The sequence below is a fragment of the Lithobates pipiens genome, unplaced genomic scaffold, assembly GCF_037356315.1.
Source record: "Lithobates pipiens isolate NorthernLeopardFrog02 unplaced genomic scaffold, aLitPip1_a1.2 Scaffold_23, whole genome shotgun sequence".
In the NCBI taxonomy this organism is placed as follows: domain Eukaryota; kingdom Metazoa; phylum Chordata; class Amphibia; order Anura; family Ranidae; genus Lithobates; species Lithobates pipiens.
In genome coordinates this window covers 188,565,993-188,589,024 of record NW_027507785.1, presented here as the reverse complement: position 1 = coordinate 188,589,024, position 23,032 = coordinate 188,565,993, and the positions used below count along the sequence as shown (strand labels likewise).

The window sequence follows — 23,032 nt, the reverse complement described above, 5'->3', positions numbered from 1 at the left end:
AAGTGGTTATAATGTAAGTGAAGAAACTGTTACACTTTGTGTTTGGAACTGTTAAAGACTGTTGCCATAGGAGACAGCATTCCTACACACGCAGATGTGGTGTGTTGCTGGATGCTTTTCCCAACTTGGCTGTCTACCTGTAGCAGTCTCGGAGTCTGACAAATTAACATTACAACTGCCTAAGGGTGTCCTGGCCCTAACCCTCTCTTCCAAAGTTCTGTTTAAGATAAATACAATCTCTTTGTATTCAAGAAGTGTCTGGCGCCCATGAATCTACTTTACGCTACACCCACTAAGCCTCACAACCCACTCTATATGGAAGGATATCAGCAGCTCTTGGCTCTGGAAGTTCTCATTAGACTGAGGGAGGCCGGAGACCTTACTACATAAATATGATCTACATATTCCAGGAGGTTTCAGAAGGGAGATTTAATTCTCGTGTAAGTGAGAATGAAGGTCAGGGGTTACATAGTTGCCAACTGTCCCGAATTTCGCGGGACATTCCCGCAATTAGGACATTTATCCCAAATTATTTTTTTCCTGGGAAATGTCCCACGAAATTCGGTTTGTCCCGGGAAATTGAATTTCCCGTTTTTTTGCCGCCGGCCGCTAGAGGTCGGCGGCCGGAGGAGACAATGTCTCCGCCGGCCGCCATTTTTAAGAAGACCAGAAGTTAGTCTACACCTGTGGCGCCGCCCACTCCCGCTGCTAGTGTGTGTTTGTGTCAGTAAGTGTAAAGGGCGGTGGGCGGCGCCAGTCATCTGCGCGCGGCAACGGCGGCATGTCGGGGGCCAGTCTACAATGTGGATGTCGGGGCGGGGGCCAGTTGGATGTTGGGGGCCAGTGACAGACAGTCATGGTATGTGGATGTCGGGGGCCAGTCTGTGAATGTGGGGGTCAGTAGTATGTCGGGGGCCAGTGACAGTCATGGTATGTGAATGTGGGGGGCCAGTCTGTGAATGTGGGGGCCAGTCTGTGAATGTGGGGGCTAGTGGTATGTCGGGGGCCAGTCTGTGGATGTGGGGGGCCAGTTTGTGGATCTGGGGGGCCAGTGGTATGTGGGGGCCAGTCTGTGGATGTGGGGGCCAGTCATATGTCGGGGCCAGTCTGTGAATGTGGAGGGCCAGTCTGTGAATGTGGGGGGCCAGTCTGTGAATGTGGGGGGCCAGTCTGTGAATGTGGGGGGCCAGTCTGTGAATGTGGGGGGCCAGTCTGTGGATGTGGGGGGCCAGTGGTATGTCGGGGGCCAGTCTGGAGATGTGGGGGCCGGTCTGTGGAGTATGTGGGGGCAGGTCTGTGCAGCATGTGGGGGGCGGTCTGTGGATGTCAGAGGGGCACCAGATGTAAGGAGGAGCTCCGCTGATGGACACAGATGTGAGGAAGGTACCTCTGATGGGGCACCTGATGTAAGGACAGACTCCGCTTGGGACACCTGATGGCATCTGGTGGCAGGCAACGTGGCTAGCGAAGCGCTCATGGCTCCCACTGATTCTGCATTATGGTGAGTTGAATGATTTCATTTTATATTACAATGTAATAATAGAAATAATGTGCTTCAATCATCCTAACACCATATCAAATCATGGCGCCGGGATGATTGAAGCGCCAACACCAGGTATTTGGAGTATCTTTATCTGCTGATTGTCAAACTATGCTAACATATTGCTATTGTGGTGTAGGATTGGGGGGCTGCTGTCCCTCCTTTCCCTCTCCCCCCCTTCCCTCTCTCCATCCCCCTCCTTTCCCTCTCCATCCTCATCTCAGACTCACCACAACCCTTTGAGCCACGCCCATGTAAGCCGCGCCCACTGTTTTACGTAAACCACGCCCATTTTTGCCGCATTTTTACCCTTTCCTATGCCACACCTATAAACGTATGCCCCACCCCCTAATTATACCACAACTCCGCCCACTGCCAAAAAAGTGTCCCGGATTTTATTTTTTTTTGCAATGTTGGCAACTATGGGGTTGTGCAGACTACAATTTTCTTTAAAAAAAAAAAAAGGTAAACACACAAAAACATTTTTGAATGACGTTTTAGATTGCAGAGGGCGGTAGGAGTTCAAAAATGTCTAATATATCTATTGAGTGAAGGTCCGCTTTAATGTAAGTCACGTACACACAGGGCTACCGCCAGCATAAGGCAGCTGCCTTGGGGCGCTAGACCAGGAGGGGGGGGGGGGGGCATCAAACCCAAGCATCCCTCAACAAGTAGTTATGCTGGTGCCGTCCCTCCTCGCAGCTTTACCTATCTGCCTCCATCCGCTTCTCTCCCTGCAGCCTGTGTAATGAGCAAAAATATGATCTGGCTCCCACATAGGCAGCAGCAGTAGAAGCACAGCCAGCACACAGACAATTGCTGCAGAAGGGGGAGGCGCTGAGCGAGACCAGGAGGAGGGGCCAGCAGGAATGGTATGGGAAGCCTCAGAAGTATGGTGCTGTGCTGCCCCAGCTATCCCTTCCACTGACATTGTGCCCGGGCAGGAAGGCTGTCTGCAGTGTCTGGGTCTCGCTTCACTGAGCCCAGCCAGTCACTCCTCCCCCTCCCTCCCTGCTTGAATGGGAGAAGAGAAAGGAGGATGTGTTTATTCCACCTCGTCCCGCCCCTCCCCCTCTGTGTCTGCCCCACCCACACTGCTATAGCCAGTATGAGAAAGGGGATGTGGGTGGGACATTCGAAGTCACAGCAGCTTCATCTGACTGAATGATTGGTTGCCCCTGTGTGAGCCATCAGATAGCAGCCTTGGGTGAGTGACAGCTGAATTGTCTCCACCCCCTCCCTTCTCTCCCCAACTCTGTTCTCCCAGGAGCTTCACAGACTTGGCAGGTTGATTTCCTGTCCAGGTAGATCAGGATTTTACAGGCTTCATGCTTTCTTATCTAAACTTCCATTAGCCCAGGGGGTGGAGAGTTCCGGTGTAATTGTATGAGATTGCTTGTATAGGGGGGGAACTATTATGGAAGTTTGACACCAGCATTGGCTAGATGTACACACAGATCACATACTACGGTCAAGCCAGCCGCAGTTTGAAAATACACGGTCTAGCCAGCTGCCAAAAAAAAAAGCGTGTGCTCCTGGCTTGACCGCAGTCATGGCGATGGAGGGGAACTGGCACTGTAACCCCTTTGCTGCTGCAGCCGTCTGAGTTGCATTGGATGTCTGCAGCGTCTCCTACGCACGGCTTTCCCGTACATGAGCTGTGCTCAGCCCGAGTCCAACCCCACCCCCCCCATGTAGTGATATCTCCCCCCATTACTGTAATGTCCGATCACCTCACATCTGTGATCAGATCTGCACACAATCAGATTGGTGGGAACGGATTGCTAACATAATGTATGGACGTCATCACTTCAGAATGAGAAGATTTATCATTGAATTCTCATATAATCAGATTGTCCTCCCTTCCTATATTTTTCATTCTTAATTATTTCTCTATGTTTCAGCCTTTATTTTTTTCTTCTCTCTTTCTTTCTCTCTCACTCTTTAATTTTTTCTTTCTCACTCTGTAACTGTTTATCTCTTTCTCTCACTCTCTCTCTCTCACTTTCTTTCCCTCACTCTCTCTTTCTTTCTTTTTTTTCCTCCTTTTTTTTCTCTCTTTCACCCTCTTTCTTTCATCGTTTTATGAAAAGCTTTACAGCACAAATATTTATTTATTTCTCTCTTTCATTATTTATTTATTTATTCATCTCTTTATCCTTTTTTTAAAACTCACATTGTCTTTGACTAATGTTTTTTTTCATTATAAGTCACATCTCAATACATTGTTTTACGTATATGTTTTTTTTGTTCTTTTGTATTCAGTGTCCCATACATTATACACACCCCATGTGATAAAGAGACATTTTCGACTCCAGAGGCCCTTAAAGATCTCATTTGAAGTAAGTAGAAAAAAAAATAATGAACAGTTCTAGTAGGACTTCCCATACCCTATGCACACCTCATTTGAAACCATTTTACAGTAGCATTTTGGAGATATAGGCCTCCAAAGTCAAATAACGTGACATATCTCCAAAATGCTACAGTAAAATAGAGTATTAAATCAGGAAGGTTATTATACTACATAGTTGTTAATAAATCTAAACATATTGTATAATTAGATTGTATAGTGTGTGGTTAGCCATAGATGGGTTGCCATATGGGGCTGGCAGGTTGTTTTCTGGAATGGAAAGAGGACGATGGTGGGGGAGGGGCACCAAAATCAGCATCTTTGCCCGTGTAGACAAAATCCTTGCAGTGACCCTGCATACACATTACCACATTCATGAATATTTGTTGGGAAAAAAGAAATGAAATTGCACATTACATCTGTAAAGTCCTCTACAAAGTTCCTGGAGTAGCCAGTCACTAATCCACAGGAAATAAAGCGGTACATTTTTAGAAACTTTTAATAGAATAAATAAGATACCTTTACATTCTGGTTTAGGCTGCCATCCATCTTTACCGCATTCACTTGCGCCTTCAAATTTGTTATCACTACTGATAAATCCATCCTTACATTTATATATGAAGAACGCTCCAACGTCAAATACATTCTCATTTGTTTTATATTCCATATTAGCCAGATCTGGTTTCTGGCAAGATTCTGAAAAAAAAAAAAAATATGAAAATTAAATGAAACACAATATATGTGATTACACCTATATATAAATATTTGCTTGATAGATTATCACAATAATGCAAGGACAAAGCATTATACTGTTCACATAGATTACAACAATAAAGCAAAATTGTATTCTTTGTCTAGGTGTCTGTAGAGTTCATATGTAAGTAGAAGGTAGAGATAAGAAGCATTGCTATTAATCACTGTAAGTACAAACGTAACCGCAATTAAAACTTCACAAATATGTGTTTATAAGATCCCGTTCACACTGGTGCCGTTTTCAGGAGCTTTTAGTTAAGTGCCTTTGATTCATTGCAGTGCCTTTTCACACTGGGGCTTGTACTTTCGGGACATTCCAAAAATTCCTGCACGCAAAAACTTTGGGGTGCGTTGGCAGCGCTGTATTTAGCGCTCCCAAAACACCCTACCCATTGCAAAGAACGGACAGCACAGCAAAACGGGAGTTAACCTTTTTTGGGGGGAATAAAACTGCCCTGCTAGCGCCCGAAAAGCAGCGCTTTAGCACTAGTGATGGGCGCTGTCAGTGTGAAAGTAGACTAACAGGATGTTTTATCAGCTGCTAGCAACCAAAAAAGCATTAAAAGTGCCCACGAAGCGCTTTGCAGGTGCTTCTGCAGCGCTAGCCATTGATTTTAATGGCAGAGGCGTTTTAGGAGCGGCGTAATCACTTATCCTGCAACGCCCCAAAGATTCTGCTTGCAGGACTTTTTTTCCCATCCTGCAAGCGCACCACCCCAGTGTGAAAGCACTCAGGCTTTTACACTGGGGTGGCTTGAGAGGCGCTTTATAAGTGCTATTATTGGTGCAAAAAACCCTGAAAAGCTCCCCAGTATAAAAGTAGCCTTAAAGCATTTACAACTGCTCTCACATGTAACTAAAATTCATGAAAAGCTTATATAAGGTGTAAAGTGTAGAGTAAATCTGTGCTTTTACCATGTATGATATAATACAGGGCCCAAGAAGTGCCCAGCAAAGTATAACCCGTACTTATAAATATTTGGTAGCCTGCAACAGCAGTTGTTACAGCATTGGTGCTTGGTAATTGGCTGCTGAAGTATCCAGTGCTGTTACATGGGGGAGGAGAGAGTCCTCAGCCCTGTGTAAACATATAAGTACCAATTTAGAGCTTACACATGACTTCCTCACCTAGGTCTCATGGGAATTATGTAGCATAAAGGGCTCATGAGGATATTTATTTAACTTTTCTAGAAGCCAGCAGTGTTTTTGCAGAAAAAAATGGCTGATGCTTATAAAAGAGTCTAAAGCTTTTAGGGGCTTTTACAAGCATTAAGCTCTTGGGCGTTATTTTATTTAATTGGCCAAGATAAATGATTTTTCTTGATCATACATCACGGGACACAGGAGCTTCATTACATAGTGGGTTATATAGGCACCCTTGGTGATTGGACACTGGTTAACTCCAATTAAGGAGAATTCCTCCCCTATATAACCCCCTCCCATATGGGAGGCACCTCAGTTTTTCGCCAGTGTCTATGGTGGTTGGTCATGTAAAACGTGCTATGAAGAAGGCTCTGTGCAGGTCCCTGCGGGGACCTAAGGGCTACAACAAACCGGATCCATATCTCGGGCCATTATTTGACTCCCAAGATGGTATGGTACCTGGGCCTTGTCATCCGAAGAAACGAGGTTTGGCCTGTAAGTCTTCTCCATTGGAAGACTGGGCTCTGGGAAAACCAGACTTGGTGTACTGTTTACACAGAGCGCATAAAAGTTTCTGGCAGAGTCTTTTACAAGGTCCAGGTAGGAGGTTCTTCTGAGAAAGAACCCCAGATAAACCTGAAGGTTGGCTAACTCTGCCCGCCGTGATGGGTGAAGGCTGGAATCTGTCTGTTTCAGCAATTCCTGTGGCGAGCACAGGTAAGGGAAGTTAATCCTATATATATTTATATGATGGATTTCTTCATTTTGAGTAGTTGTATGTCTTACCTGGTTTCCACCACTAGAGAGAGTAAGAGCAGCCTGATGCATACTTGCATGCCTTTCAGTACACATGCTCAGTGAAGCCTGGTTCTCCAGAGGTCTCACGTCTCCACTGCAGTCCCTGCCACAGCAAGGTAATACAGGGGTCCCTCGTAGTCTGTGGGTCCCACGCAGCTCTGATGAGACTCCTCCCCCCCCTGCATTCCGGCGGTCCTCGTGCGTGGGCGCGTGCACGCGCGCCAAGCGCGCTCCCGGGCTAATGGAGGAGGGGGGGAGTGTGGTTGGGAGCCGTGCACGTTGGTGTGCACGGCGCTGTACTGCGCAGGCGCCAGGCGGCAATTTTAAAAGCCCAGAGTGTCAGGGGACTGTAAGTGAGAGACACAGGAGCTGTGGGCAGTAAGCATCCCAGGGGATTGGATCCAGGCAAACCTTAGACACCTACTCAGCATCAGGTTGTGCAGTATTAAGCATATATATGTTATTGTGAGACTTTAAGCACAACAGTGATTGCACTTTATATTAGTACCTCTGCTTTGTAGCTTAGGACTATGTCTCCTCGTAAGAGGGTCTCAGGGGGAGGTAACAAGGGCACTGGTAAATCACCGCCTAGGTCCAGGGGTTCTAAAAATGCCTGTAAGTTACCATCCCCCCTGCAAGACTGGAGCCAGCCTCACAGGACGAGTCAGTGCCCCTGTCAGGATTTGCAGCCTCTCCTAATGTCCCAGCCCCAGTATATGTCACTGAGGACTCCCTTAGGGCTACATTGGATGGTTTTGCAGGGAGAATCATGAATTTTATTTCTGCTTCCCTGAAAGATAGCAGGAAAAGGGGTAGATCCCTTCCCTCTGCTGACATTCCTCTCTCAGATGACACTTCTGACAACGAGGAGAGATCCCTATCTTGGGACAGGGATCTTGAGCAGTCAGATGAATCAGAGGAAGAGGAGAGAGTCCCCTCCTCCCAGGCGCTCAGAAAACAGGTGCAGTATTATACTGAATTGGTGCGTACCGCATTCAGAATGCCTGCTGCTGGGGCGTGGCCTGGCACCGGAGGGAGATGGCCGCTTAGGAGACGAGCTCCGTCCTCCGTTCCTCCTATAAGCCCTTACATACGCAGGGAGTCCTCCGAAAAAGCACCGAGGATGACTGGGAGAAGTCGTTCTACCTCCCGGTCGCAACAGGATCCGGCTCCGCCGCTTGGCAGAAATATACCGGCGATGTTTCGATCGCAGCCGGCCGAATCACAGGCCGCACCACAGGCCGCATTGCAGGCCGCGGCTCAGAGTGGACACCTCCCGGCGGACATGGAGCACACGGACAGCCACCAGTCAGGTAGGGGAGCTCCACACACCTCACCCCTCTTATGCCTGGCTGACCTCCAACAAGTGGCGGCTGACATTAAATGCTCACTGAGCGCAGCAGTCTCTGACTTGTAGTCAGAGATTAGAGCAGTGGCTGGCAGGCTGGACCAAGTTGAGACATCCACAGCAACACATGGGGCGGCCATTCACCAACTGCAGCAGGCATCCACTGTACAGGCGCAGCACCTTATTGAAATGCATAGACATATGGAGGACCTTGACAACAGGGGCCGCAGGCGCAACCTCCGCATCAGAGGGATCCCAGAAACAGTGGAAAGCCCCCATCTACAAGCTGCAGTATGGGCGATCTTTAACACGCTTTTGGGCAGACCGCCGGACGCCCCGGTGGAGATGGAGAGGTGTCACAGAGCGCTTAGACCAAGAGGCAGAGACACTGACCCACCTAGAGATGCTGTATGTTGCTTGGTTAACTTTGCACAGAAGGAAGAAATTCTGCGACTTGCACGTACCCACGCTAACCTAGAACACGAAGGAGCGCGTATCCAGATATACCAAGATTTGTCCACCATTACCCTACAACACAGAATGGACCTTCGGCCGCTTCTCCAAGTTCTCAGAGAACATCGCATCCCCTACCGCTGGAAATTTCCATTCTGCCTGCAAGCTACAGTTGGAAATCGCACAGCAATGTTGAGGACACCAGGGGACCTTCGACAATTTTGTGATATTCTTAACATACCGTATGTAGAGGTGCCAGACTGGTATGGCGCTTTTATGCAACCGAAGCCCTGGATCTCCTCGCGGCAGGAAGTCACACCTCGGACCCAAAGAAGCAGACAACGACGAAGAAGATCCTCGTCAATTACCCCACCAAGAAGACGTGGAGACATGGAGACAGAAGAGAGCCCACGTGCCTCACCATCTTCAGTACGCCGCAGAACTGACCGGCTATAACACCATACCTGGCTTGGTAAGCTGTTTCCCTGACTGATTTGACTGGGCCCTTGTTCTCCATTGCCACAATCCCACCCCCTCGCCCCCCGTTACCCCTGGGTCCCGAGATTATACCTAACCTTGTCACTCTATCTGATGGACACCTAGCTTTTGCGGAGGAGCTATGAAACTCTGGATACAGGTTAAATAAGTTACTGGATTATATGTTCGGGTTTACAGCTTTTATTTGTATTGTTTTTGTCACTGTTTCTTCTTATGCCTTATGTATATATCTCTCATGAACACCCGGTTATGGATGGTCTAGATTTGCGCGTTTCGGTCTCCTGGGGCTCCCCCCCACGGATGGGGCTTCAGGACACCGGAACACTGAGATACCGGCCACAGAGAGATCCTCTACAAGGTGTGTAGTGGGCAGTCAGGAGTCTTGTGCTCGTGACTTTCCCTAGGCGACTCTGGTATTATGTGGGGGCGCGCTGTTGGGACCCACTCCCCTAATCGGGGATGGGTTGTGATGGCGGGCTCCACACATTCTTTGCGGGCCGATGCAGAGGACTCCCCCTCGCAAGCTCACCATGATATATGGAGGGATTGGAGGACGGACGATTATACTGGTTTTGGTGTTAGACTCCTTCCCCAAGCCAGAGTAGGCTGGTTCCCCCTTTGGAAAGACCCGGTTGGGACTCACAACAACACTGTCCCGCAGGGCTACCCTGCCTAGATAGCCTAGCAGGCTGAGGCTGTCTCCGGTTATCACCTCTCTAGACTGAGTAGGTGTGCTCTTGGTGCGAGAAGAGTGTCCCGTCTTTCATCCTATTGGAATACGGTGTCACCCAGGGTTTCGGATTGGGGTCCGTGGACCCTTGCCCGAATCTCTGCTTAAGCTCGCATTTTCTTCCCTACCCACCTGTCCCTCCTCCCCCTTCTTCCCTCTTCCTACCCTTACCCCTCTCTCACCCACCCTCATCCTCCCCCCCTTCTGCCGCAGGCCCTCTCTGTCTGCCACTAGTTGGAACGCCTTCTATCTTGTAGTGTGGTATTAGAATACCCTTTGAGATGCAGTCCTCAGCTCCCCTGTCCCTCAAGGTCTACTCTCTAAATACAAAAGGACTTAATGTTCCAGAAAAGCGTAGTAGTTTATTATCCGAGGTCCAGAGGCAGAAAGCCCACATCGTATTTATTCAGGAATCCCACTTCAAAACAGGGTCCATTCCCTGGCTTTCTAATCATCGTTTTCCAACGGTGTACCATGCAACTTGTGCTGAATCAAAGACCAAAGGGGTAGCTATCTTAATGGCAAAGACGTTTGTATTTACCGTCACTGATAAATTGGTAGACTCGGAGGGCAGATTCCTCTTTTTGAAAGGTACCTGGAAAGGTAAACCGCTGACCTTGGCAAACATCTACTGTCCAAACTCAAAACAATTACGCTTCCTAAAGGAAACCCTACTGAAACTGACCTCGTTCATGTCAGGCCTTGTGATTCTGGGGGGAGACTTTAACATGGCGCCAAATCCACTTTTAGACACTTCCACAGGCACCTCGTCTATACCATTTTCAACTTTGCGACAGGCGAAGTTACAGCTAGCTTCCCTTGCGCTCCATGACTCTTGGCGTACCCTAAATCCAATGGGGAAAGATTTTACATTCTATTCGGCCCCTCATAACCGCTATTCGCGATTAGATTATCTGTTCATGGCCCAGAGAGATTTGAGTTACCTACACAAAGCAACGATAGAGCCCATGGTGATCTCAGACCACCATCCGGTCACCTTGACCCTCCGGTTCCCCCAGAGGGATACATACTCCAAAATTTGGAGACTGGATTCATCCCTCCTTACAGATGTAGGGGACGTGGCAACGATTAAACAAGCCATAAGCGACTTTTTCCGACATAATGATACACCAGACGTTTCCCCTATGGTACAATGGGAAGCACACAAATGCGTGATACGCGGGCACTTATTGGCTCTCGCTGCAAAGAAAAAACGGGATCAACAAGCCCGAATTTTGGAGCTGACAGACAAAATCTCACAGTTAGAAGCGCAACATAAACGTTCGGGGGCAGCTAGAGTTGCGACTGTACTGGACGCAACTCGGATGCTCCTACGAGAGGAACTGTATAAAAGAGCGCGGAAACAGCGGTTGAGATCACAGAAGTTCTTCTATGAAAATAGCAACAAACCAGGTAGGCTCCTTGCACGATGCATACCGAAATGTACCCTTTCCCATATTGTTCATCATATTGTAGACAAGAAAGGGAAGGTTCATACGAAAAACGAAGAGATAGCACGTCAGTTTCACGAGTATTACAAGGGTATCTATAACATACAGCAGACGGAGGTTACTCTAGGCCCGATGGGGGAGAGGGCGAGCCTGATTGAATTTTTTCTTCAACAGCACGGCCCAACAACCCTATCATATGAAGACCAGCAAGCCCTGGAAGCCCCTTTTTCCTCAGAGGAATGGGTGGCGGCCCTAAAATCCACGAAACCGGGTAAGAGTCCGGGGCCAGACGGCTATTCCTCGCAATATTATAAATGCTTCCCAGACCTTCTTGGACCACACTTTCTGAAGGCCTTTAATGCCCTGACAAACACTGTGAACCCCCCGCATAGCCTGTTGGCTGCACACATTGCGGTGATTCCGAAAGACAGCAAAGACCTTACCAACGTAGCTAATTACCGACCGATCTCGCTCTTAAATGTGGATGTAAAAATTTTCTCCAAAATGTTAGCAAATAGGCTTTCCTATCACGTGCCGGCGTGGGTGGGATTGGACCAGGTGGGCTTTGTCCCTAGCAGAGAGGCCAGGGACAACACCATTAAGGCTCTAAACCTACACCACTGGTTGACTTCCACACGCAGCGCAGGTTTTTTCCTTTCTATGGATGCGGAGAAGGCCTTTGACCGGGTGGCCTGGGATTATATGGACGCGGTCCTGGCGAGATTGGGCTTGGGCTCGCATATGCGAGCATATATTATGTCCCTGTACACGAATCCAAGTGCCAGGGTCCGCGTCAACGGCCACCTGTCAGAGGCCTTCACCATCCAGAATGGCACCAGACAGGGCTGCCCCCTATCCCCCATACTTTACATACTTACACTCGAACCCTTTTTGAGATGCATTCGCGCAAACCCTGACATAAAAGGCATTGAGGTCAATAACCGGGAATTTAAAGTTGCAGCGTTTGCAGATGACGTCCTTCTCTTCCTCTCTTCTCCCTTAACGACCCTACCGAACCTGATGAAAATACTGACACAATTCCGACTTATTTCGAATTTAAAAATCAACTTTTCAAAATCGTTTGCTCTAAATGTTACCCTTCCACCCGACGTAGTTACACATTGCCAGAGGAATTTCCCCTTTACTTGGAAAACTGACGCTATTACTTATTTGGGTATTCAACTGCCAAGTAAGTTGGAAGATCTTTACATCCTAAACTTCCTGACTGAGCTGAGAAAGTTGAGCCTGGACTTAAATAAATGGGATGTGCCCGGCATCTCCTGGTTTGGGCGTGCGGCGATCTTAAAGATGACAGTGCTCCCGCGTATATCTTATATAAAATGCAGACAATACCAATCGGCTTGCCACCTTCCTTTTTTACGACATATAAAAAACTCTGTAGAACCTTTCTGTGGGGAACTAGAATCAAGTGGGCTAAATTGGTACTACCCAAGTCCGAGGGCGGTATTGGGCTGCCAGACTTGCAGAGGTATCACTGGGCTACGCAGTTAGCCCGAATTGTGGACTGGAGAGTTCACATCAAATGTAAGGGCTGGGTGCGCCTGGAGAACCTAATGGTGGACTCTGACCTTAAAACGGTTCCATGCTTAGCCAAAAAACATAGAACGATAGGTGTACGTACTCACCCTCTAGTCAATGCGACCCTAGAGGTGTTTGATCGGGTGTGCAAAATACATGCAGTCTCAGATATAAACTGTGCTCTCACCCCACTCAGAGGAAACCCCGCCTTTACCCCAGGGATGGCTAGGGGATTTCTCTCTCGGGAATGGCCACACGAAGAGATGCAAACCAGGCATTTCTTCTCGAGAGGTAGACTCCTTAGCCAAAGAGATTTGGCAGCCCATTCGCCCACTAAGTCTTTCCCCCTATGGCCTTATCTACAACTCAAACATTACTTAACCAGCTCAGGAGCCAAGGGAAATTTCACAAAAAACCCGACGACGTTCGAAACTATGTGTATGGAGCACTCCCCCTAGAGACACGTTATTTCGGTGCTTTATGCTTCCATGTTCCATGAAGCACAGAGCATCCTAAGAACTGAGCATGACTTTTGGGAGAAGCAATTAAATACCGAAATCTCACACACAAACTGGGAACGAATCCACTTATATATCCATAAAGGCTCGCTAAATGTCCACACTCAAGAGAATGGATACAAAATGAAGACACGGTGGTACAAAACGCCAGAGATTCTCCACAAATTCATACCCTCGGTCACTGACCGATGTTGGAGATGTGGCCAAGGTCAAGGCACTTTCTTACACATATGGTGGAGCTGCCCTCAGATTCAATCATATTGGCAAAAAGTTCATGAAGTAACGTCTTTAGTATCACTGCTCCCCTTGGAATTTACTCCAGCACAATATCTCCATCACTCAAAAATAACCAAAAAGAAATATTTCAAATCAAGTGCAATGCATATGATTAATGCGGCCAGGCTTTGCCTGCCTGTTCATTGGAGGTCCACGTCGGTCCCAACATTGACTGAATGGACTTCGTGCATTGACCATATTGCAGGGATAGAGGAGCTGATATTTTCCTCTCAGGATAAAATCACCAGATACACGGCAATTTGGGAAAACTGGCACAAATTCCGTAAATCACAGGAATTCCAACAGCTACTGGCTCGTAACGGGCGACGATAGTAGACACTAATACCTAATGGCTTCACTAACTACTCACTGAACTGTCACTGGCAAGGTGACGTGAGCTTAGTACATGGTAGACGGAGAGGGCGGGGGGCTGAGTCCCTTCAACCCTCCCCCAAACTTACCTGATCTTTCCTTTCCACCTTCCCTGTCCCCTTTTCCCAATTTAAATTTCCGAACTCCCCATCCTCTAATCATTTACGTTGGGCAATGACCAAGGGAGGGGTGCGGATTGTGGGGCCTAATGTGAGATGGACCTGCGGTCGGCATCCCCCCAAACAAGAAATGTACAACTGAAGGTGGGGTTTTTCTAAGAGCCCACACGATTGTCTTTACCTCACCATGCTTGCCCTACATACTATAGATTTTCCTTGTAGGAATAAGGGGCATACACATAAGGCCTAACGTAGTTCTTTTAAAATTACTTGTACATGTTGCTTGTACTCAGACCGAAGATGATGTACCATATTCTTTTCTGTAATGATAACAATATATGCTTGTCTGTTGCATTAGTGTAAGGTATTATACATGTTCTGTTTACCATTATCTTTAATAAAAGAAAAATTTTCATGGAAAAAAAAAAAAAAGAATGCCTGCTGCTGAAGTCGCTACGTCCTCTGTTTCTTCCCTAGGAGTCAGGAAAGTCCCACAGACTGCCTTTTCCTTCCCAATTCATCCCTTAATGGATAAATTGTTGTATGAGAATTGGGGACATCCCAATAAACTGTTTGCTCCTCCTAAAAGGTTTTCTATGCATTATCCTCTGGAGGAAAGTTTCACCAAGAAATGGGGGGTCCCATCTGTCGATGCGGCTGTTTCTTGTGTGAATAAAAACCTGACCTGTCCGTTGGATAATGCTCAGGTATTTAAAGATCCAACTGATAAGAAGTTGGAAACATTATTAAAAGCCTCCTTTTCCATGACTGGCGCTGTAGTGCAACCTACAGTCGCAGCCGTGGGGTTGTGTCAGTTCCTCAAGGAACAGGTTAAGCAGATGCTTGGCCTCCTTCCCAGTTAGGAAGTGGAGAATTATGCAGAAATGCTTCAAATTCTGTGTTTCATGATTGATGCGATTTTGGATTCTGTCCAACAAGCATCTCGCTTGTCTCTCCTGTTGGTACACATGCGAAGGGCCCTATGGCTAAAGAATTGGGCAGCTGAGCTGTCTTGCAAGAAGCATTTGATTGGGTTCCCGTTTAAAGGGGAACGTCTGTTTGGAGAAGAATTAGACAAATTTGTCCAAAAGATTTCAGGGGGTAAATCTACTCTCCTTCCAGTCAAAAAGAGCAAACGTCCGTCATTTAGGCGTTCTCTCTCTCCCGGAGCATCAAGCTCTAAGCAGTGGCGATGTCCCTCCTCTACAGGAAAGGCTCAGGGCCAGGGCAGAAAAAGAATTGGGGGCGGAAGCCTGCCAAGCAGAGCCCAAAAGCTTCCTTGTGAAGGGGCGCCCCCGCTCGGCCGAGTGGGGGTAAGGCTTCGGCAGTTTGCAGAAGTCTGGCGGGAAGAGATCTGGGACAAGTGGGTGATCTCTTCGGTATCTCTGGGCTACAAGCTAGAGTTATTTTCCACCTTCTTGTTTTCTAAGGTCAAGGATCCCCAGGGATCCAGTAAAGCAAAAAACACTATTTCTGGCTTTAGATCACTTACTATCCCAAGGGGTGATAGTAGAAGCGGACCCAAAAGAACAGGGTTCAGGGTTTTACTCGAATCTCTTCACCGTTCCGAAGCCAAATGGAAGTGTCAGACCTATCCTGGATCTGAAGGATCTAAACCGGTTTTTACGCATCCGGTCCTTCCGAATGCAGTCAATTTGCACTGTGGTCTCCTCCCTGCAAGGGGGAAGAGTTTATGGCATCAATAGACATCAAGGATGCATATCTCCATGTGCCAATTTTTCCCGCACACCAAAAGGTATCTAAGGTTCGCGGTAGAGCGGCGCCATTTTCAATTTGTGGCCTTGCCGTTCGGGCTCGCTATGGCCCCTCGAGTCTTCACAAAGATTCTGGACCCTCTCTTGGCAAGCCTAAGAGCTCAGGGTATAGCCGTCATGGCTTATCTACACGACTTGCTTCTCATGGAGAAAACAGTAGCGTTCCTGTACCACAGTGTTTCCAGAACACTAGAACACCTGGAACGCCTAGGTTGGATTATAAACCTAGAAAAGTCATCCCTACAGCCTGCTACCAGGTTGGAATACCTGGGTATGTTTATCGACACCGCTCAGGGCAAGGCGTTTCTTCCAAGGCCAGAAGCCTTGGCCATCGGGGATCTGGTGCTCCTAATTCTTGGCAGGAGATCTTCCCCCATTCGGTAATGCGTGAGACTGTTAGGGAAAATGGTCACCTCCTTCGAGGCCATTCCATTTGCCCAGTTCCACTCAAGGCCTCTGCAAAGATGCATCCTTGCGGCCTGGAACAGGAAGCCCCAATCCTTGGATCTTCCTATGCGTCTATCCCCAGGGACACGCAGGAGTCTCATTTGGTGGTTACAAACCGATAATTTGCTGAAAGGCAAAACCTTTCTTCCTCTTCCATGGAAGGTTATTACGACGGATGCCAGCCTGACAGGCTGGGGAGCAGTGTTAGAGGAGACATGCTCGCAGGGGAAATGGTCTGCGATCGAGAAGCTATTGCCCATAAATGTCTTGGAGATCCGGGCAATTTATATGGCTCTCATAAGGTGGTCTTCCAGACTACGGGGTCTCCCTGTTCGGGTTCAGTCCGACAATGCCACAGCAGTGGCCTATATCAATCACCAGGGCGGTACCAGGAGTCTGGTAGCGTTAAAGGAGGTGAATCACATACTTGTCTGGGCAGAAAAGCATGTTCCATTTCTGCAGTCTTCATTCCAGGAGTGGAAAATTGGCAGGTGGATTTTCTGAGCCGCCAGCAGTTGTGCCCAGGAGAATGGGCTCTGCACCCCGACGTGTTTTTGGACATATGTCGCAGGTGAGGTACTCCAGACGTAGATCTGTTTGCGTCCAGGTTCAACAGAAAACTGGACAAATTCGTATCAAGAACAAGAGATACACTTGCTTGGGGTTAGATGATCTGACAGTTCCCTGGGATCAGTACAATCTTATTTATGGCTTCCCCCCCGTACCCGCTTCTGTCTCAGTTCCTGGGAAGAGTCAAGAGGGAAACAAAGTCGGTCCTTTTGGTATCCCCGGCTTGGCCCAGGCGACCGTGGTACGCAGAGATCATGAAGTTGGCAGTAGGCAGGCCATGGATCCTCCCTCTCCGGCCAGATCTGCTCTCACAGGGTCCAATCTACCATCCTGCTTTACACAGTCTGAATTTGACAGTTTGGCTGCTCAGACCCACATTGTGAGAGACTGTGGGCTTTCTACTCTGGTTAATGCCAGAAAGCCGGCCTCCAGGCTTATTTACTACAAAATCAGAAGGGCATATGTTTTCCTGGTGTGAATTCAGGGAACGGCATCCTAGAAAGTATGTCATTAGCAGGATCTTGGCCTTTCTCCAGTCAGGCCTAGAAATGAATTTGGCCGTAAGCACTATCAATGTGCAGATTTCGGCCTTGTCAGTAGTTTTTCAGAAGCCACTTGCATCGCATTCCCTGGTGCGGGCTTTCATCCAGGGGGCTATGCAGATAAGGCCACCAGTCAAACTTTCGGTATGCCCATGGGATCTAAATTTGGTTCTCTCAGCTTTGCAGGGGCAACCTTTTGAACCTTTGCATCTGGCTTCATTAGTTCTTTTGACCCAAAAATTGGTTTTCTTAGTAGCCATTTCCACGTCTAGAAGAGTGTCAGAAGTAGCAGCTCTCTCCAGCAAAGAGCCGTATCTAATTGTTCATAAGGACCGGGTGGTTTCAGGTGGATGTCAGAGGGCAAGAGGATATCACCTTTGGGCGCAGTGTACTGCAGGCTGCAGTTTAGGTCCTCCGGCCCATGGCGGTCTATAATTATGATCTGTGTCTCCCTCCCCTCAATCTGAGCATTGCTATGGGACATCCCACTATGTAATGAAGCTCCTGTGTCCCGTGATGTATGATCAAGACAATGGGATTTTTATATACAGCTTACCTGTAAAATCCTTTTCTTGAGAGTACATCACGGGACACAGTGCTCCCGCCCCTCTTGGGTTTTACGTGGTTTCTTATTGCTTTGCTACAAAACTGAGGTGCCTCCCATATGGGAGGGGTTATATAGGGGAGGAATTCTCCTTAATTGGGGTTAACCAGTGTCCAACCATATTCCCTGCTATAAACAATATTAGGAAGGGTGGACCGAAAGGAAGCAGTTGTGGCCCAATCCCAGCTCAGAACCAAGCTATGTACATTAACAACAGGCACTCCATGCATTGCTCCTACTACATCAATTATTGATGAATTACTCCAGAAATACCAACTTGCCTTCTAATTATTGCTCTTCACCCCTGATAAAAGTTCTGTGATACCAGCAACTAGAAACGCGTCGGGTGTGGGTTTATAAGTTAAGAGTATGTTCAATGTACATTAACAACAGGCACTCCATGCATTGCACCTACTACATCAATTATTGATGAATAGGGATGAGCCGAGCATCCCCTGGTTCGGTTCGCACCAGAACTTTCGAACGGACCCCAAATTCGTACGAACGTTAGAACCCCATTGAAGTCTATGGGACTCGAACGTTCGAAATTAAAAGTGCTAATTTTAACAGCTAATATGCAAGATACTGTCCTAAAAAGGGTTTGGGGACCTGGCTCCTGCCCCAGGGGACATGGGTCATGCAAAAAAAAACTTTTAAAAACGACCGTTTTGGTGGGAGCACTGATTTTAATGACGATTAAAGTGAAAAAAAGTGAAATATTCCTTTAAATATCGTGCCTGGGGGGTGTCTGTAGTATGCCTGTGAAGTGCCACGTGTTTCCCGTGTTTAGAACAGTCCCTGCACAAAATGACATTTAACGGAAATAACGTCATTTAAAACTGCTTGCGGTTTTAATGTTATATCTGGTTCCTGCAATATGGTTGAAAATCATTGAGAAAAATGGCATGGGTAGCCCCCCCTGCCCATTACCAGCCCCTTTGGGTCTTGTACGCATATTAAGGGGAACCCCGTACCCATATTAAAAAAAGTTAATACGTGTGGCCCCCAGGCCCTATATACTCAGAACAGCAGTATACAGGCAACAAGACAGGGACTGTGTAGGTTTGTTGTGTTAAGTTGAATCTGTTTGTAATTTTCAACTGGTACATTTTTAAAGTGTAGCTCCAGTCAAAAAAACTATTTTTAAGCTTTTTGGAAAACATAGGGAAGGGTTATCACCCCTGTATAATTTGTTTTGCCGTCCGTCTTTTTCAGAGCACGATCTCCTACCGCTGACTGCAAGCTCTATTTAAAACGAGCAAGATAGTTAGCTATATAGGTGGATATAGCGGTGTATACTGGGTTCACAGCACGCAGACAGCACGCACAATCTCCTACCGCTGACTGCAAGCTCTATTTAAAACGAGCAAGATAGTTAGCTATATAGGTGGATATAGCGGTGTATACTGCGTTCAGAGCACGCAGACAGCACGCACAATCTCCTAACACTGACTGACAGCTCTATTTAAAACGAGCAAGATAGTTAGCTATATAGGTGGATATAGTGGTGTATACTGGGTTCAGAGCACGCAGACAGCACGCACAATCTCCTAACACTGACTGTAAGCTCTATTATAAAAGATAGATATATCGCTAGCTATATAGGTGAATATAGCGGTGTATACTGCGGTCAGGGCACGCAGACAACAACCACTACAGAAGAGCAAGAACGAAAAATCGGCCAATAACGATCGGTGTATACTGTGTTGAAGGTACACAGAACACCCACTAACTGCTACAGACGCCAACACACTACACAAGGCCGTCGCGCTGGCGGCCTTATATAGTGTGGGGCGTGTACTACACAGCCTGAGCTATGATTGGCCACTGGCATCCTGCCTGTGGCCAATCATGGCTCTCCTCGCTGCCGGCGCTGTGATTGGCCAAACATGCGTGGTCACAGTGCATGCTTGGCCAATCATGAGCCAGCAATGCACTGCGCAATCAAAGTGCATTGTGGGCCGTGAGCGCCACACAAATTTGGCGCGAACGGCCCATAACGTTCGGAATTCGCAGAACGGGCGAACAGCCGATGTTCGAGTCGAACGTATGTTCAACTCGAACACGAAGCTCATCCCTATTGATGAATTACTCCAGAAATACCAACTTGCCTTCTAATTATTGCTCTTCACCCCTGATGAAAGTTCTGTGATACCAGCAACTAGAAACGCGTCGGGTGTGGGTTTATAAGTTAAGAGTATGTTCAACACTCATTGGTTGGCTTATTTTATGTAATCATGTATATACACATTTGTAGATATACCTCAGGGACACAGTTTGCCTAGCGGTACCTTAGGTTTAATTTGTTTTTGCTTTGTATTTTGCCAATAAAGTATTTTTTATGAATTCAATTGTTGTGTGGTGTTGGTGGTCACTTATAATCCCACTCATATAGGGGACTTTCTTCTTTGAATATTTATTAGGGATGAGACCACCGCACAAAAAGTTTTTTGATCCACTGAGAGCCCCCTCTTATTAAGTAAATATAAGCAGCTGGGGGAACCAAAAGTTGACTTGCATTGCTTTTGTTTTTCCAATTGTTTTTTTCTGAATCACTATATCTTTTTAATTATAGGAATAATTAAAGATTGGTGTTGCACTCCAAACTCAAATAAGTATCAAGTGCTAAAATTAATATCAAGAAGAGTAATTACAATATATAATGAATCAAACACTTAAAAGTGATTAGTACAATAATGGTCAGTAAAAAAAAAGTATTAAAATAAAACCAAACATATCAATAAATAAATGAACTAATTGAATTAATGAAAGTCCATATGGTGAAATAAAGTGCAAATAATGGAGCAATAAACAATTCCTGCAAAAATGATACAGTGCAGATATGGTGATGAAGTGCTATGTAGCATCAACAAGTGATGTTTGTGACTTTGGTGGAATTGGAATTTTCAGTGACTTCAGTGAATGAAATCTTCGGTGTGAAAAACACCCGTAGGTGTACTACCTTCTTACCTCACTGTTTTAAGGTAATCAGCGTGTCAGAGTGTCAAAGCTAGGTGATCCCTCAAGGGGGTGGGGGTTCACTCCATGTTCCAGGGGGTTCCGGGGTATCTATAGCCCGATATCTGCTTCCTCTAATGTCCCATCTCCTGGGGCTAGGTCAGTCAGTGCGGATCCGCTCAAGAAAATAGACCGGGTATGTGTGGAAAAAATTCAGAAAGGAAGGGATCTCTATAGTGTAGTAGGTTTATACTATTTATTTGTATCCATATTCAAACATAGGGGTACTAACATTAAGTAGATTAAAATATGCACAAAGTAAAACGAGCACCAAGCTCGCGGCCAGACTTCACTTCCGGGTACCGTCTATCAACGCGTGCCGTCACCGTCGCGTGACTTCCTCGTGGAAGGACTATATATTTTTAATTAACACCAATATCAATAGAAATATGTCAATAAAAAAATGAGGACGTCTCCTTCTGAAAATATAATTTTCCTGGCAGTTTTCGATAAGGGTCTGGTATGGATTTTGAGGAGACTCAATGCAAAAAAAATAAAAAGCAGAGCAAGCAGTCTGGCTGGCCAGGAACAGGAGGGACACTGAGCAAATAACGCCCCTCTTAAAGTGGAAATTTTGCATTAAGTGTTGGTGACCCCCTGTCATGCCACATTTGGCATGTCATTTTTTTTTGGGGGGGGGGGCAGGTACCCTGTTTTTACAGGACCCAGCACCCACTTCCTCCCCTGGCACTGCGGCGCCGGAAGGAAGATCACCACTCCCCCCTCCCTTCCTGCAATCTTTCAGAACACGTCAGAGGTCCCAGAAGATTGCCCGGCCATTCAGATTTATGGGCAGCCCATAAAACAGGGCATTTTTCTCATGTCCGTAAATGTCCGTACCAGCAGATATGTGCCAGTAAAAGATGGTGGTGGCCGGCTGGTCAGAACTGTGCAGAACTGTGCATGCACAGTTTGCAGATATCACGAGAAGATCTGCTATGATCCACAAGCGCTGCCTCTTTCCGCCAATGCCGCACATTGATAATATCAGCCACATCTCCGCCTGCCAGACTTTAAAAAAGCAGGACCTGAGGGCGGATCGACAGAGGAACCTCGCGTTGGGAGTCGGTAGACAGAGCAGGAGACAGCAGCTAAGGAGAGTGCTGCAGAGTCGGACTCCTGCCCTGCCGGCTGACATGAGCCTGTAACCTGCCCAGCCAGTACATCACAGACAGAGTGCCCTGGTCTGTGTTGGACAGTGAGTGGCTGTGCAGATTGCACAAAGAAGTCAGGCGTCAGGGAGACCCAGGTAAGGGAGGACAGTCACAGTGTTCTCATCTGTGTGCTCACTCGAGTCGGGGGATTGACAGAGTGACTCTGAGTCAGTCTCAGAGAGAGTCAGACAGGGGCCAGGGCCTGGCCCGGGGGAGTATATGAGAGTGAGTGATTCAGTCTCAGAGACGGTCAGTCAGGCAGGCCCCAGCCAACAATCCCTTCCCAGAGCAGGCTGATGGTGGAGGTGGACTGCATGGTGCACTGCAGTGCAGCACAGTGAAAGGGGCATGGGAGGAAGGACACTGATGTAGAGAAGTATGGTAATATGAAGGGGGCAGAGGAAACTACCATGTCTGCGGTCTCTGACCATCTCCTGTATCTTGTCCGCAGTCACTGACCATCTCCTGTATCATGTCTACAGCCTCTAACCATCTCCTGTCTCTGAGGGGTAGTCTGGAGAGGAGTTAAGAGTGGGAGTGCCACTGGGATGGAGGTCATGGGAGAAGTCAAACATGTGTGGACTATGGAGAGGAGACTATAGGATAAAACCAGAGCCACCAAGATAGAGCCATCTGACTAAGCCCTGCACGGTGCACCTGAGAGGAGGTCAGTGACAGCATCGCCTGGCCAGTCTGGGGGGGGGGGGTGCTGATGTAAGGAGGAGTGAATACAATAATGAAAGGGGCACTGATATAAAGGCCCCCCCCCCATTTATTAGTGACCTCCACTTACCTTAGTGTATTTACTCTACAGAAGGTGGTCTCTGGTCACCAGAGTGCCCCCCACATCAGAGTTTATGGCGTTCCCCATTACATCAGAGTCTGCAGGATTCCCCTTTATAGTTCAAGGGGGAACTCAATCTGTGGACCCTAATGTAAGTGGGAACTCTGATGTAAAGAGAAAGCAGTGGACTCTGATATAAGGTGGCCTCTGGTCACCAGAGCCCCCCTATACATCAGAGTTCCCCCTTAGA

At 47.4% G+C, this 23,032-nt stretch overlaps 1 protein-coding gene across 2 annotated transcripts in view; it reads right to left on the bottom strand.

The window, feature by feature from the left end:
- LOC143928074 (complement factor H-like) overlaps positions 1-23,032 on the bottom strand; it is a 1,075,600-nt gene that overhangs the window by 650,820 nt on the left and 401,748 nt on the right. For both annotated transcript variants that reach the window (XM_077452686.1, XM_077452684.1), the window contains exon 10: positions 4,410-4,586. In XM_077452686.1, coding sequence (XP_077308812.1) covers positions 4,410-4,586 — 177 coding nt within the window. The remainder of the gene's footprint in view (positions 1-4,409; positions 4,587-23,032) is intronic.